This window comes from Agelaius tricolor, unplaced genomic scaffold, assembly GCF_023055355.1.
Source record: "Agelaius tricolor isolate 1412-34295 unplaced genomic scaffold, bAgeTri1.0.p SCAF_28, whole genome shotgun sequence".
Classification (NCBI taxonomy): Eukaryota; Metazoa; Chordata; class Aves; order Passeriformes; family Icteridae; genus Agelaius; species Agelaius tricolor.
Window position 1 is genome coordinate 3038418 of NW_027269288.1, and position 16877 is coordinate 3055294.

At 53.4% G+C, this 16877-nt stretch overlaps 1 protein-coding gene across 5 annotated transcripts in view; it reads left to right on the forward strand.

The window, feature by feature from the left end:
- The window catches only part of RCC2 (regulator of chromosome condensation 2), a 28376-nt gene that overhangs the window by 1176 nt on the left and 10323 nt on the right, over positions 1-16877 (forward strand). For 4 of the 5 annotated variants that reach the window (XM_071449179.1, XM_071449182.1, XM_071449183.1 and 1 more), the window contains 6 exons: positions 933-1246; positions 3960-4053; positions 9515-9658; positions 12468-12599; positions 14228-14316; positions 15600-15714. In XM_071449179.1, coding sequence (XP_071305280.1) covers positions 935-1246; positions 3960-4053; positions 9515-9658; positions 12468-12599; positions 14228-14316; positions 15600-15714 — 886 coding nt within the window. In that variant the 5' untranslated portion in view covers positions 933-934. Of the gene's footprint in view, positions 1-932; positions 1247-3959; positions 4054-9514; positions 9659-12467; positions 12600-14227; positions 14317-15599; positions 15715-16877 lie in introns of those variants that run through there. The other variant, XM_071449181.1, reaches the window with a different exon arrangement.

Genomic DNA, 16877 nt, shown 5'->3' on the forward strand with positions numbered 1-16877 from the left:
TGTCCCCTGGCTGGGGGTCACCATTGTCCCCCACATCCCCCCAGTCTCCCCACACTGGGGGTCCCCCCATGTGCCCCTCTCTGTCCCCATCCCAGGTCCCCCCATATCACCCCTACAGGGGTCCCCCATTTCTCTCCCGTGTGTCCCTGTCACCGGGGGTCCTACCTCTTATCCCCCCATAGCCACCATGGTGGGTCCCCCTTTTCCCCTCACCCCGTATCCCCCTTTTCCCCTCCAGCTGGGGTCCCTTCTGTCCCCACACCGTGTCCCCTTGTCCCCCATCTCCCCTCACCCCTTGTCCCCCTGCATCCCCTCACGGGGGTCTCCCCTTTCTGCCCCCATCCCGTCTCTCCTCATATCCCGCCCATCTCCCCTCATCCCATGTCCCCCAAATCTCCCATCTTCCCTCACCCCCTGTCCCCAAATCTCCCATCTTCCCTCACCCCCTGTCCCCCTGTGTCCCCATCTCCCCTCACCCCATGTCCCCCTGTGTCCCCATCTCCCCTCACCCCAAGTCCACCAGATCCCTCATCTCCCCTCACTCCTTGTCCCCCCATGTCCCCTCACCCTGTGTCCCCTCTCATCCCCTCCGCGCTCCCCCCACAGCGGCTCCCACTCTGTCCCCATCTCCCCTCACTGTCCCCCCTCACCCCATTTCCCCCTCACTGTGTCCCCTCACCCCACATCCCCCATCTCCCCTCACTGTGTCCCCTCGCCCCACTTCCCCCATTTCCCCCTCTGTCCCCGTTTCCCCTCACTGTCTCCCCTCACGTCGTGTCCCCATCTCCCCTCACCGCGTGCCCCGGTGTCTGTGGGTGTCTGTCTGTGTGTGTGTCGGTGTCTGTCTGTGTGTGACTGTCAGTCCTGTCCGTGTGTCGCTGTCTGTGTGTCCGTGTGTCGCTGTCGGTGCGGCGGCTGACGCGGTCCCGCAGCCATGCCCCGCAGGAAGGCGGCGGGGCCGCCCTGGGACGCTGCGGGCCCGGGCCCTCAGGGCGGCGGGCGGCGGCGGCCGGGCCCTCAGGGCGGCGGGCGGCGGCGGCCCCGGCCCAGCGGCGGCAGCAGCGGCGGCAGCAGCGAGGAGGAGGCGCCCCGGGAGCGGCGGCCGCGGGACGGCAGCCCCGGGGCCCGCAGGCCCGGCAGGCCCGGCGGGGCGGCGGCGGCAGCGGCGGCGGCGGGGCCCGGAGGCCCCGGGGCCCGCGGGCAGAGCGTGGTGATCTGCGAGCCCGAGCACAGCAAGGAGCGCATCGTGAGCTCGGGGGGGAGGGCGGCAGCACCCCCGGGACCCTGGTGTACCCCCCGTGCCCTGTTGTGCCCCATGAGACACCCCCAGTGTGTCCCTATTGTGCTCCATTACACATCCCCGCTGTGCCCCCATTGGGCCCCATGAGACATCCCCACTGTGTCCCTGTTCTCCATTACACACCCCTGCTGTGCCCCCCATCATGCCCCATGAGACACCCCCCGCTGTGCCCCCATTGTGCCCCCTGAGACACCCCCCGCTGTGTCCCTATAGTGCCCCATGAGACACCCCTGCTGTGTCCCTATTGTGCTCCATTACACATCCCCGCTGTGCCCCCATTGTGCCCCATGAGACATCCCCACTGTGTCCCTGTTCTCCATTACACACCCCTGCTGTGCCCCCCATCATGCCCCATGAGACACCCCCGCTGTGCCCCTATTGTGCCCCATGAGACACCCCCCCCCGCTGTGTCCCTATTGTGCTCCATTACACATCCCCGCTGTGCCCCCATTGTGCCCCGAGACACCCCCATTGTGTCCCTATTGTGCCCCATACATGCTCCTACTGTGCCCCATTACACACCCCCACTGTGCTGCCATTGTGCCCCTTTATACACCCTCACTGTGTTCCTGTTGTGCCCCTTTATACACCCCCAGTGTCCCCATTGTGCCCCATTGCACACCCCCACTGCACCCCTTGGACCTACTGTGCCCCTATTGTGCCCCTTTATACACCCCCAGTGTCCCCATTGTGCCCCCATTGTGCCCCTTTATACACCCCCAGTGCCCCCACTGTGCCCCATTGCACACCCTCACTGCACCCCTTGGACCTACTGTGCCCCTATTGTGCCCTTTATACACCCCCACTGTGCCCCATTGTACCTAATGTTCCACCCCCAATACACCCCAAACCCCACTGCAGCCCCTGACCCCCATCCCGCCCCACTGCACCCCAAATTCCATCCCATTGCACCCCAAACCCCACTGCAGCCCCTGACCCCCATCCCGCCCCACTGCACCCCAAATTCCATCCCATTGCACCCCAAACCCCACTGCACCCCAAATTCCATCCCATTGCACCCCAAACCCCACTTCACCCCAAATTCCATCCCATTGCACCCCAAACCCCACTTCACCCCCTGACCCCATCCTGCCCCACTGCAGCCCTTTCAGCACCCCATTATTGCCCCCATGTCCCTGCTGTCCCCATGTCCCTGCTGGCTCTGTCCCCAGTGTCCCCCACATCCCCTCTGCACCCCCAATGTCCCCTGTGTCCCCCACACCCCCAATGTCCCCCACATCCCCTGTGTCCTCTACATCCCCAATGTCCCCCACGTCCTCCCCAGCCCTGCTGCTCCTTCTGTCCCCGTGTCCCTGTCCCAGATGACCCCAAGGTCCCTCACATTCCCCACATCTTCCCCCCTTGCTGATGTCCCCGATGTCCCGTGTCCCTCCCATCCCCGATGTCCCCAATGTCCTGTGTCCCACCCCCAATGTCCCCAGTGTCCCCAGGCCCCCACATCCCTGATGTCTCCATGTCCCCCCTGTCTCCCACAATGTCCCCAGTATCCCCCATGTCCCCCACATCCCTGATGTCCCACAATGTCCCCTGTGTCCCCAGCATCCCACTCACCCCCAAAGTCTTCCATGTCCTCCCATTCCTGATGTCCCCATGTCCCCCTGTCCCTGATGTCCCCCTGTCCCCCATATCCCTGATGTCCCTGTGTCCCCCTGTCCCAATGTCCCTGATGTCCCCGTATCCCCCAGGTCCCCTGATGTCCCTGATGTCCCCCTGTCCCTGATGTCCCCATATCCCTGATGTCCCTGTGTCCGCAGGTCCCGATGTCCCTGTGTCCCTGATGTCCCCATGTCCCTGATGTCCCCTGATGTCCCCCATGTCCCCTGTGTCCCTCTGTCCCTGATGTCCCCAGTGTCCCTGATGTCCCCCATGTCCCTGATGTCCCCAGTGTCCCTGATGTCCCTGATGTCCCCCATGTCCCTGATGTCCCCTGATGTCCCCATGTCCCTGATGTCCCCTGATATCCCCCATGTCCCTGATGTCCCCTGATGTCCCTGATGTCCCCATGTCCCTGATGTCCCCTGATGTCCCCCACTGCAGCCCCTGACCCTGGGCACATGTCCCTGATGTCCCCTGATGTCCCCAACGTCCCTGATGTCCCCCATGTCCCTGTGTCCCTCTGTCCCTGATGTCCCCATGTCCCTGATGTCCCCTGACATCCCCTGATGTCCCTGACATCCCCCATGTCCCCTGATGCCCCTGATGTCCCTATGTCTCCTGATGTCCCTTGATGTCCCCATGTCTCCTGATGTCCCCCATGTCCCTGATATCCCCTGATGTCCCTGATGTCCCCATGTCCCTGATGTCCCCATGTCCCCCATGTCCCCATGTCCCTGATGTCCCCTGATGTCCCCTGACATCCCCTGATGTCCCCATGTCCCTGATGTCCCCCATGTCCCCTGACATCCCCTGATGTCCCCTGATGTCCCCTGATGTCCCCATGTCCCTGATGTCCCCTGACATCCCCTGATGTCCCCATGTCCCCATGTCCCTGATGTCCCCTGATGTCCCCATGTCCCTGATGTCCCCTGATGTCCCCTGATGTCCCCATGTCCCTGATGTCCCCTGATGTCCCCTGATGTCCCCATGTCCCTGATGTCCCCAGTGTCCCCATGTCCCTGATGTCCCCATGTCCCCACAGAAGCTCGAGGGCTCCAAGAGCCGGGGGCAGCTCCTGATCTTCGGTGCCACCAACTGGGACCTGATTGGCCGCAAGGAGGTGCCCAAGCAGCAGGGTAGGGCTGGCTCATTAACTAATGAACTGCTTAATTAGTCATTAATGAACCATGAGGGGCAGGGTAGGGCTGGCTCATTAACTAATGAACTGCTTAATTAGTCATTAATGAACCATGAGGGGCAGGGTAGGGCTGGCTCATTAACTAATGAACTGCTTAATTAGTCATTAATGAACCATGAGGGGCAGGGTAGGGCTGGCTCATTAACTAATGAACTGCTTAATTAGTCATTAATGAACCATGAGGGGCAGGGGAGGGCTGGCTCATTAACTAATGAACTGCTTAATTAGTCATTAATGAACCATGAGGGGCAGGGTAGGGCTGGCTCATTAACTAATGAACTGCTTAATTAGTCATTAATGAACCATGAGGGGCAGGGTAGGGCTGGCTCATTAACTAATGAACTGCTTAATTAGTCATTAATGAACCATGAGGGGCAGGGGAGGGCTGGCTCATTAACTAATGAACTGCTTAATTAGTCATTAATGAACCATGAGGGGCAGGGTAGGGCTGGCTCATTAACTAATGAACTGCTTAATTAGTCATTAATGAACCATGAGGGGCAGGGTAGGGCTGGCTCATTAACTAATGAACTGCTTAATTAGTCATTAATGAACCATGAGGGGCAGGGGAGGGCTGGCTCATTAACTAATGAACTGGTTAATTAGTCATTAATGAACCATGAGGGGCAGGGGAGGGCTGGTTCATTAACTAATGAACTGCTTAATTAGTCATTAATGAACCATGTGGGGCAGGGTAGGGCTGGCTCATTAACTAATGAACTGCTTAATTAGTCATTAATGAACCATGAGGGGCAGGGTAGGGCTGGCTCATTAACTAATGAACTGCTTAATTAGTCATTAATGAACCATGAGGGGCAGGGTAGGGCTGGCTCATTAACTAATGAACTGCTTAATTAGTCATTAATGAACCATGAGGGGCAGGGTAGGGCTGGCTAATTAACTGGTTAGTTAGTCATTAATGAGTGGTGTGGGGCAGGGGAGGGCTGGTTAATTAATGGCTGTTAATTAGTAATCAATGAGTGGTTTGGGGCAGGGTAGGGGCTCATTAATGGCTGGGATTAATCGGTATTAATTAGTAATCAATTAATGGTTTGGGGCAGGGCAGGGGCTCATTAATAGCTGATTACTTTGGGTTAATTAGTAATCAATGAAGGATTTGGGGCAGGGTAGGGCCATATTAATGGCTGGGATTAATTGGTATTGATTTGAGGTTAATTAGTAATTAAGAAATGTTTTGGGGCAGGGTAGAGGTCCTTAATAGACGATTAATTAATTGGTATCAATTAGTAATCAATGAAGGGTTTGGGGCAGGGCAGGGGCTCACTAATGGCTGTGATTAATTTGTATTAATTAGTAATCAATGAACATTTTGGGACAGGATAGGGGCTCACTAATGGCTGTGATTAATTGGTATTAATTAGTAATCAATGAACATTTTGGGACAGGATAGGGGCTCACTAATGGCTGTGATTAATTGGTATTAATTAGTAATCAATGAACATTTTGGGACAGGATAGGGGCTCACTAATGTCTGTGATTAATTGGTATTAATTAGTAATCAGTGAACATTTTGGGACAGGGTAGGGGCTCACTAATGGCTGTGATTAATTGGTATTAATTAGTAATCAATGAACATTTTGGGACAGGATAGGGGCTCACTAATGGCTGTGATTAATTGGTATTAATTAGTAATCAATGAACATTTTGGGACAGGATAGGGGCTCACTAATGGCTGTGATTAATTGGTATTAATTAGTAATCAATGAACATTTTGGGACAGGATAGGGGCTCACTAATGGCTGTGATTAATTGGTATTAATTAGCAATCAGTGAATGTTTCGGGGCAGGGTAAGGCCTCATTAAGGGGTGATTATTGCTATTAATTATGAATTGGGGCAGAGCAGGGCCCTCATTCTTGGCGGTGTGATTAATTAATGTTAATTTGTAATTAATGACCTTGAGTGGCATCTCGCAGTTTGGGGCAGAATTTGGGTGTCCAGCAGAGCCAAATTCGGGTTTTGTTTATTTATGATGCATTTATAATTCATTAATTTTAATGATTGTTTTTATGTAGTTCTAATTAATTAATCAATCAATTAACTGGGGGAGGAGCCTCAGTTTCACCCCTTAATTGGAGCAGGTTTGAGGGGGCACCAGCTCTGCTGCAAAGCCAAATTTTGCTTCTTTTGGATGCATTTATAGTTCATCAATTAATCTCTTTCTTTTCATGTGTATTTATTTAATTGCTATTAATATCTAATTAATTTTTAAGCTGGTTAATTAGGGAGGAGACACAGTTTGATGCAATAATTTGGGGTGCATCAGACCTGTGGCAAAAAAAAATGAAAACTTGGTTTAGTTGGAATCTTTAATACTCCATTCATTTTCCTGATTATTTTTATCTATTTCTAATTAATTATTTTCATTAATTACTGGGGAGGAGCCACAGTTTCACCCCTTAATTGGGGCAGGTTTGAGGGGGCACCAGCTCTGCTGCAAAGCCAAATTTTGCTTCTTTTGGATGCATTTATAGTTCCTCAATTGATCTCTTTCTTTTCATGTGTATTTATTTAATTGCTATTAATATCTAATTAATTTTTAAGCTGGTTAATTAGGGAGGAGACACAGTTTGATGCAGTAATTCGGGGTGCACCACACCTGTGGCAAAAAAAAATGAAAACTCGGTTTAGTTGGAATCTTTAATACTCCATTCATTTTCCTGATTATTTTTATCTATTTCTAATTAATTATTGTCATTAATTACCGGGGAGGAGCCTCAGTTTCACCCCTTAATTGGAGCAGGTTTGAGGGGCGCCAGCTCTGCCAAATTAAACCTCTGCTTCATTTTCAGCTCACTAATTATATCCTTCTTTTCAGGGGACCTAATTAATGAATATTAAAAATTAGCATTTAAATTAATTAATGTTTAAAATGAACGAGCTGGGGGCGGAGTCACAGTTTCAGGTTTTAATTTGGGGCCTGAATTTGGGAGGCACCAGCGCTGCTGTGGAGCCTCTGCTCGTTAGGGGTGCCTGGAAAGTTCATTAATTAAGAACTCGTTAATTGGGGCAGGTTTGGGTGCCCCGGCCCTGCTGTGCCCTCCCCTGTGGGTTTGTCCCCATTTCCTGGCTCTGTCCCCAAATCCACCCTCAATTCCTGAGGGAATCCTGGAGATTGTCCCAGCGATTTTCCCAGAGGATTTTCCAGGTATTCCCAGATTTCCCAGATGATTTTCTGGGATGATTTTCCTGGATTTTCCCTGATCATTTTCCTGGATATTCCTGAATGATTTTCCTGGATTTTCCCTGATCATTTTCCTAGATTTCCCTGGATATTCCTGAATGATTTTCCTGGATTTTCCCGGTATTCCCATATGATTTTCCTAGCTGATTTTCCTGGATTTTCCTGCATTACTTTCCTAGATTTTCCCAGTATTCCCAGATTATTTTCCTGGGTTATTTTCCCAGAGTTTCCTGGATTATTTTCCTGGATGATTTTCCCAGATTTTCCTGGGTTTTCCAGGATGATTTTCCCAGGTGATTTTCCCAGTATTCCCAGATTTCCCAGATGATTTTCTGGGATGATTTTCCTGGATTTTCCTGAATGATTTTCCTAGATTTTCCCAGTATTCCCAGATTATTTTCCTGGTTGGTTTTCCCAGAGTTTCCTGGATTATTTTCCTGGATGATTGTCCTGGATTTTCCAGGATGATTTTCCCAGATTTTCCTGGGTTTTCCAGGATGATTTTCCCAGATGATTTTCCCGGTATTCCCAGATTTCCCAGATGATTTTCTGGGATGATTTTCCTGGATTGTTTTCCTGGATGATTTTCCCGGTATTCCCAGATTTCCCAGATGATTTTCTGGGATGATTTTCCTGGATTTTCCCTGATCATTTTCCTAGATTTCCCTGGATATTCCTGAACGATTTTCCTGGATTTTCCCAGTATTCCCAGATGATTTTCCTGGTTGGTTTTCCCAGGTTTTCTTGGGTTATTTTCCCAGAATTTCCTGGATGATTTTCCTGGATTTTCCAGGATGGTTTTCCCAGATTTTCCAGGATGATTTTCCCAGATGATTTTCCTGAATTTTCCCAGATTTTCTCGGATGATTTTCCCAGATGGTTTTCCTGGATGATTTTCCCGGTATTCCCAGATTTCCCAGATGATTTTCTGGGATGATTTTCCTGGATTTTCCCTGATCATTTTCCTGGATATTCCTGAATGATTTTCCTGGATTTTCCCTGATCATTTTCCTAGATTTCCCTGGATATTCCTGAATGATTTTCCTGGATTTTCCCTGATCATTTTCCTGGATATTCCTGAATGATTTTCCTGGATTTTCCCTGATCATTTTCCTAGATTTTCCTGGATATTCCTGAATGATTTTCCTGGATTTCCCCAGTATTCCCAGATGATTTTCCTAGTTGATTTTCCTGCATTACTTTCCTAGATTTCCCCAGTATTCCCAGATGATTTTCCTGGTTATTTTCCCAGAGTTTCCTGGATTCTTTTCCTAGATGATTGTCCTGGATTTTCCAGGATGATTTTCCCAGATTTTCCTGGATGATTTTCCCAGATTTTCCTGGGTTTTCCAGGATGATTTTCCCAGGTGATTTTCCTGAATTTTCCCAGATTTTCCAGATGATTTTCTGGGATCATTTTCCTGGATTTTCCCTGATCATTTTCCTGGATATTCCTGAATGATTTTCCTGGATTTCCCCAGTATTCCCAGATGATTTTCCTAGCTGATTTTCCTGGATTTTCCTGGATTATTTTCTCCGAATTTCCTGGATTTTCCTGGATTATTTTCCTGGATGATTGTCCTGGATTTTCCCAGATAATTTTCCCAGGTTTTCCAGGATGGTTTTCCCAGGTTTTCCTGGATGATTTTCCAGTATAATTTTCCCAGATTTTCCTGTATTATTTTTCTGTATATTTTCCCAGATGATTTTCCTGGCTGATTTTCCCAGATGTTTCTGTATTATTTATTATTTTCCTGGATTTTCCCAGATGATTTTCCTGAATTTTTCTGGATTTTCCTGGATTATTTTCCTAGTATTCCCAGATGATTTTCCTGGATTTTCCTGGATTATTTTCCCGGTATTCCCAGATGATTTTTATGGCCGATTTTCCCAGATTTTTCCAGATTATTTTCCTGGATTTTCCCAGATTATTTTCCCAGTATTCCCAGATGATTTTTCTGGATATTCCCAGATGATTTTCCTGGATTTTCCCAGATTATTTTCCCAGTATTCCCAGATAATTTTTCTGGATGATTTCCCCGGATGTTCTCGAATGATTTTCCTGGATTATTTTCTGGATTATTTCCCGTACTATTTTCCCAGACTGTTCTTTTCCCAGCTGCTTTTCCCATCTCTCTCTTTTCCCGGCCGCGTTTCCGGGCGCTGATCCCGCGCTCCTTCCCGGTGTTTTCCAGCGGCGTACCGGAACCTGGGCCAGAACCTGTGGGGGCCTCACCGCTACGGGAGCCTGGGGGGGCTGCGCGTGCGCTCGGTGGTGTCGGGGCCCTGCGCCGCCCACAGCCTCCTGATCACGGCCGAGGGCAAGCTCTGGAGCTGGGGTGAGCGGGAGCCAGCCCGGGAACACGGCTGGGATAATGGGATCTATCCAGGGAACCTGGCTGGAATAGCGGGATCCATCCCGGGAACCCGGCTGGGATAATGGGATCTGTCCTGGGAACCCGGCTGGGATAGTGGGAGCCATCCGGGGAGCCTGGCTGGGATAGTGGGATCCATCCGGGGAGCCTGGCTGGGATAATGGGATCCATCCGGGGAGCCTGGCTGGGATAGTGGGATCCATCCCGGGAACCAGGCTGGGAGAGCGGGATCCATCCGGGGAGCCTGGCTGGGATAATGGGATCCATCCAGGAAACCTGGCTGGGATAGTGGGATCCATCCTGAGAACCCGGCTGGGATAGTGGGATCCACCCGGGGAACCTGGCTGGGAGAGCGGGATCCATCCCGGGAACCCTCCCAGGATAATGGGGTCAGCTGGGGAACCTCCCTGGGATAGCGGGATCCATCCCGGGAACCAGGCTGGGATAATGGGATCCATCCTGGGAAGCAGGCTGGGATAATGGGATCCATCCCGGGAAGCAGGCTGGGAGAGCGGGATCCATCCAGAGAACCCCCCTGGGAGAGTGGGATCCATCCGGGGAGCCTGGCTGGGATAATGGGATCCATCCCGGGAACACCCCTGGGAGAGCGTGAGCCATCCCGGAAACCCTCCCAAGATAATGGGGTCAGCCAGGGAACCCCCTTGGGATAGCAGGATCAGCCTGGGAACCCCCCTGGCACAGTGGGATCCATCCGGGGAACACCCCTGGCTGGGAGAGCGGGATCCATCCCGGGAACCCCCCTGGGAGAGTGGGATCCATCCGGGGAACCTGGCTGGGATAATGGGATCCATCCTGGGAACCTGGCTGGGATAATGGGATCCATCCTGGGAACCCCCCTGGCATAGTGGGATCCATCCCAGGAACCTGGCTGGGAGAGTGGGATCCATCCTGGGAACCCTCCCAGGATAATGGGGTCAGCTGGGGAACCTCCCTGGGATAGCGGGATCCATCTTGGGAACCAGGCTGGGATAATGGGATCCATCTAGGGAACCCCCCTGGAGAGCAGGATCCATCCAGGGAACCCCCCTGGGATAATGGGGTCAGCTGGGGAACCCCCCTGGGAGAGTGGGATCCATCCTGGGAACCCTCCCAGGATAATGGGGTCAGCTGGGGAACCTCCTTGGGGTGGTGGGATCCATCCCCAAAACCAGGCTGGGATAATGGGATCCATCCTGGGAACCCCCCTGGCATAGTGGGATCCATCCCGGGAACCCCCCTGGGAGAGTGGGATCCATCCAGGGAACCTGGCTGGGAGAGCGGGAGCCATCCCAGAAACCCTACCAAGATGATGGGGTCAGCCGGGGAACCCCCTTGGGATAGCGGGATCCATCTTGGGAACCAGGCTGGGATAATGGGATCCATCTAGGGAACACCCCAGGAGAGCAGGATCCATCCTGGAAACCAGGCTGGAATAGCAGGATCCATCCCAGGAAATCCCCTGGGAGAGCAGGATCAGCCTGGGAATTCTCCCCTGGCTTAGTGGGATCCATCCCGGGAACCAGGCTGGGAGAGCGGGATCCATCCCAGGAACCCTCCCAAGATAATGGGGTCAGCTGGGGAACCCCCTTGGGATAGCAGGATCAGCCTGGGAACATCCCTGGCATAGTGGGATCCATCCCAGGAACCAGGCTGGGATAATGGGATCCATCCTGGGAACCCCCCTGGCATAGCGGGATCCATCCCGGGAACCCCCCTGGGATAATGGGGTCAGCTGGGGAATCTCCCTGGGATAGTGGGATCAGCCTGGGAACCAAACTGGGAGAGCAGGATCCATCCCAGGAACTGAGCTGGGATAATGGGATCCATCTTGGGAACCAGGCTGGGATAATGGGATCTGTACTGGGAACCAGGCTGGGATAATGGGATCTACTGGGAACCAGGCTGGGATAATGGGATCCATCCTGGGAACTGGGCTGGGATAATGGGATCTGTACTGGGAACCAGGCTGGGATAATGGGATCTACTGGGAACCAGGCTGGGATAATGGGATCCATCCTGGGAACTGGGCTGGGATAATGGGATCTGTACTGGGAACCAGGCTGGGATAATGGGATCTACTGGGAACCAGGCTGGGATAATGGGATCCATCCTGGGAACTGGGCTGGGATAATGGGATCCATCCTGGGAACCAGGCTGGGATAATGGGATCCATCCTGGGAACCAGGCTGGGATAATGGGATCCATCCGGGGAACCAGGCTGGGAGAGCGGGAACCCCCCTGGGAACTGGGCTGGGATAATGGGATCCATCCCAGGAACTGGGCTGGGATAATGGGATCTGTACTGGGAAGCAGGCTGGGAGAGCGGGATCCGTCCCAGGAACTGGGCTGGGATAATGGGATCTGTACCAGGAACCCCCTTGGGAGAGTGGGGTCATTGGGAACCCCTGGGATAACAGGATCAGCCAGAAACCCCTGGGATTCTGGGATCAGAGGGAACCCCTGGGATAACGGGATCAGAGGGAACCGTTGGGATTCCGGGATCAGAGGAAACCCCCCTGGGATAACGGGATCAGAGGGAACCCCAGGGGTAGCGGGACCAGCGGGAACTCCCCTGGGATTTCGGGATCAGAGGAAACTCCCTTGGGATTCTGGGATCAGAGGAAACTCCCCTGGGATTCTGGGATCCGAGGGAACCCCCCTGGGATTCCGGGATCCGAGGGAACCCCCCTGGGATTCCGGGATCCGAGGGAACCGTTGGGATTCCGGGATCAGAGGGAGCCCCTGTGACTCCGGGGTTTTTGGGGCCCCGCAGGGCGGAACGAGAAGGGGCAGCTGGGCCACGGGGACACGAAGCGCGTGGAGGCGCCGCGGCCGATCGAGGCCCTGGGCAGCGAGGCCATCGTGGCGGCCGCCTGCGGGCGGAACCACACCCTGGCACTGACCGGTACCGACCAGGACACGGGGCCTGGATCCGGGAAATGGGGCTGGATCTGGGAAATGGGGCTGGATCTGGGAAATGGGGCTGGATCCTGGGAAATGGGGCTGGATCTGGGAAATGGGGCTGGATCCTGGGAAACGGGGCCCTGGATCCTGGGAAATGGGGCTGGATCCTGGGAAACGGGGCCCTGGATCCGGGAAATGGGGCCTGGATCCGGGAAATGGGGCTGGATCCTGGGAAACGGGGCCCTGGATCCTGGGACACGGGGCTGGATACTGGGGACACGGGGCCCTGGATCCTGGGGAAACGGGGCCCTGGATCCGGGAAACAGGGCTGGATACTGGGAAACGGGGCCCTGGATCCCGGGAAACGGCCCTGGATCCTGGGAAACGGGGCCCTGGATCTGGGAAATGGGGCCCTGGATCCGGGAAACGGGGCTGGATCCTGGGGACATGGCTGTGGATCCTGGGAAATGGGGCTGGATCCTGGGAAATGGGGCTGGATCCTGGGAAACAGCCCTGGATCCTGGGACACGGGACTGGATCCTGGGAAACGGGGCCCTGGATCCTGGGAAACGGGGCCCTGGATCCTGGGGAACGGGGCTGGATCCTGGGAAACGGGGCTGGATCCTGGGGACATGGGGCTGGATCCTGGGACATGGGGCTGGATCCTGAGATATGGGCCCCAGGGAAACAGGGCTGGATCCCAGGAAACGGGGCTGGATCCTGGAAAATGGCCCTGGATCCTGGGGACACGGCCATGGATCCTGGGGAAATGGGGCTGGATCCTGGAAAATGGGGCTGGATCCCAGGACACAGCCCTGGATCCTGGGAAATGGCCCTGGATCCTGGGGAAACGGGGCTGGATCCCAGGATATGGGGCTGGATCTTGGGGAAACGGGGCTGGATCCTGGGAAATGGCCCTGGATCCTGGGGAAATGGGGCTGGATCCCAGGATATGGGGCTGGATCTTGGGGAAACGGGACTGGATCCTAGGAAATGGGGCTGGATCCTGGAAAATGGCCCTGGATCCTGGGACACGGGACTGGATCCTGGGGAAACGGGGCTGGATCCCAGGATATGGGGCTGGATCCTGGGGAAACGGGGCTGGATCCCAGGATATGGGGCTGGATCCTGGGGAAACGGGGCTGGATCCCAGGATATGGGGCTGGATCCTGGGACACTGGGGCAGATCCCAGGAAACTGCACTGAATCCCAGGAAATGACCCAATCCTGGGAACCTGCCCCATCCCAGGAAACTCCTCTGATCCTGGGAAAGCTGCACCAAATCCACTCCTTTCCTGGGAATACTGCCCCAAATCCACCCCATTTCATCCCCCAAATCCCAGGAAAACTGCCCCAAATCCACCCCTTTCACCCCCAAAATCCACCCTTTTTGTCTCAAATCCACCCCTTTTCCCCAAAAATCTGGGAAAACTGCCCCTAAACCTGCCCATTTTGCTCCAAATTCTGGGATAACTGCCCCAAAATCATCCCTTTTTTCCCCCCAAATCCACCCCTTTTCCTTCAAAATCCGCCCCTTTTTCCCCCAAATCTGCTCCTTTTGCCCCCAAATTCTGGGAGAACAGTCCCAAAATCCCAGTTTTCCCCCCAAAATTCCCGTTTTCCCCACAGAGAGCGGCTCCGTGTTCGCCTTTGGGGAGAACAAGCTGGGCCAGCTGGGGCTGGGGAACCAAACGGACGCCGTGCCCAGCCCCACCCAGGTACGGACCCCAAACCCGGGATTTGGGGCAAATCCGGGGATTTTGGGGCAAATCCGGGGATTTTGGGGCTTTTAGTGACAAATTCCCTAAAAAACCCCTCAGGGTGCACAATTCCCTCCCAGCCAGGAGCTGTTCCCAGGTGCGGTGGGGAGAGGAAAAACCAGGATTTGGAAATGAATTTTTGAGGATTTTAGGGATTTTCTGATGGAAGTTCCTTTTGTTTTTTCCTGTTTCCCAAATTTTTTGATCCTGTTTTACCAGCTTTTCCTGCAGGTCAGGGATTTCCCAATGGAAAATTCCCCTTTTTTCCTTTTTCCTGCGTTTTGTCATCCAGTTTTTCCTGCTTTTCCCGCAGATCAAGGATGTCCCATGGAAATTCTCCTTTCCCCACATTTCTCTGATCCTGTTTTTCCTGCTTTTCCCATGTTTTTCTGATCCCTTTTTACCTGCTCTTCCCATGTCCTTGATCCCATTTTTCCTGCCAATCAGGGATTTCCCATAGAAATTCCCCATTTTTCCCTTTTTCCTGGCCTTTCTGATCCCATTTTCCAGCTTTTCCTGCATTTCTGATCCTTTCCTGGCATTTCTCATCCATTTTCCAGCTTTTTCTGATCCCATTTTCCCGGCTTTTCCTGCGTTTCTGATCCCCATTTTTCCTGGCTTTTCTGATCCCCTTTTCCCATGTTTCTGATCCCCCTTTTCCCCTTTTTCCAGGTTTTTCTGATCCCATTTTCCCGGCTTTTCCTGTGTCTCTGATCCCCATTTTTCCTGGCTTTTCTGATCCCATTTTCCCAGCTTTTCCCATGTTTCTGATCCTCCTTTTCCCCTTTTTCCTGGTCTTTCTGATCCCATTTTCCAGCTTTTCCCGCATTTTTGATCCTCATTTTCCAGTTTTTTTCTGATCCCATTTTCCCAGCTTTTCCTGTGTCTCTGATCCCCATTTTTCCTGGCTGTTCTGATCCCATTTTCCCAGCTTTTCCCATGTTTCTGATCCCCCTTTTCCCCTTTTTCCAGGTTTTTCTGATCCCATTTTGCCAGCCTTTCCTGTGTTTCTGATCCCATTTTCCCAGATTTTCCCACGTTTCTGATCCCCCTTTTCCCCTTTTTCCAGCTTTTCCTGATCCCATTTTTCTGGCTTCTCCTGTGTTTCTAATCCCCATTTTCCCCTTCTCCCGCGTTTCTGATCCCATTTTCCTGGTTTTTCTGATCCCCTTTTCCCATTTTCCCGGTTTTTCTGATCCCGTTTTCCCGGATTTCCTGACCCCATTCCCGGTTTTTCCCAGATCCTGTACAATGGGCAGCCAATCTCCAAGCTGGGCTGCGGGGCCGAGTTCAGCATGGTCATGGACTGCAAGGGGAACCTGTATTCCTTCGGGTGCCCCGAGTACGGCCAGCTGGGTACGGCATTTGGGATCATCCCATGGGAATGGGATTTGGGATCACCCCATGGGATTTGGGATCACCCCATGGGAACCTGTATTCCTTCGGGTGCCCCGAGTACGGCCAGCTGGGTACGGCATTTGGGATCATTTCATGGGAATGGGATCACCCCGTGGGAATGGGATTTGGGATCACCCCATGGGAATGGGATCACCCCGTGGGAATGGGATTTGGGATCGTCCCATGGGAATGGGATCACCCCATGGGAGCCTGTATTCCTTCGGGTGTCCCAAGTATGGCCAGCTGGGTATGGGATTTGGGATCCATGGGATCATCCCATGGGATCACCGCATGGGAACCTGTATTCCTTTGGGTGACCCGAGTACGGCCAGCTGGGTACGGGATTTGGGATCATTCCATGGGATCACCCCGTGGGAATGGGATCACCCCATAGTAATGGAATTTGGGATCATCCTGTGGGAATGGGATCACCCCATGGGATCACCCCATGGGAGCCGGTATTCCTTCAGGTGTCCCAAGTACGGCCAGCTGGGTACGGCATCTGGGATCATTCCATGGGAATGGGATCACCCTGTGGGAATGGGATTTGGGATCGTCCCATGGGAATGGGATCACCCCATGGGAGCCTGTATTCTTTCAAGTGTCCCAAGTATGGCCAGCTGGGTACAGGATTTGGGATCTATGGGATCACCCTGTGGGATCACCCCGTGGGAATGGGATTTGGGATCGTCCCATGGGAATGGGATCACCCCATGGGCGCCTGTATTCCTTCGGGTGCCCTGAGTATGGCCAGCTGGGTTCGGGATTTGGGATCCATGGGATCATCCCATGGGATCACCCCATGGGAGCCTGTATTCCTTCGGGTGTCCCAAGTATGGCCAGCTGGGTATGGGATTTGGGATCTATGGCATCACCCTATGGGATCATCCCATGGGAATGGGATTTGGGATCATCCCATGGGAATCTCTATTCCTTCAGGTGGCCAGAGTATGGCCAGCTGGGTATGGGATTTGGGATCCATGGGATCACTCCATGGGAATGGGATCACCCCATGGGAACAGGATTTGGGACCATCCCATGGGAATGGGATTTGAGATCATCCCATGGGAATGGGATCACCCTATGGGATCACCCCATGGGAACCTGCATTCCTTCGGGTG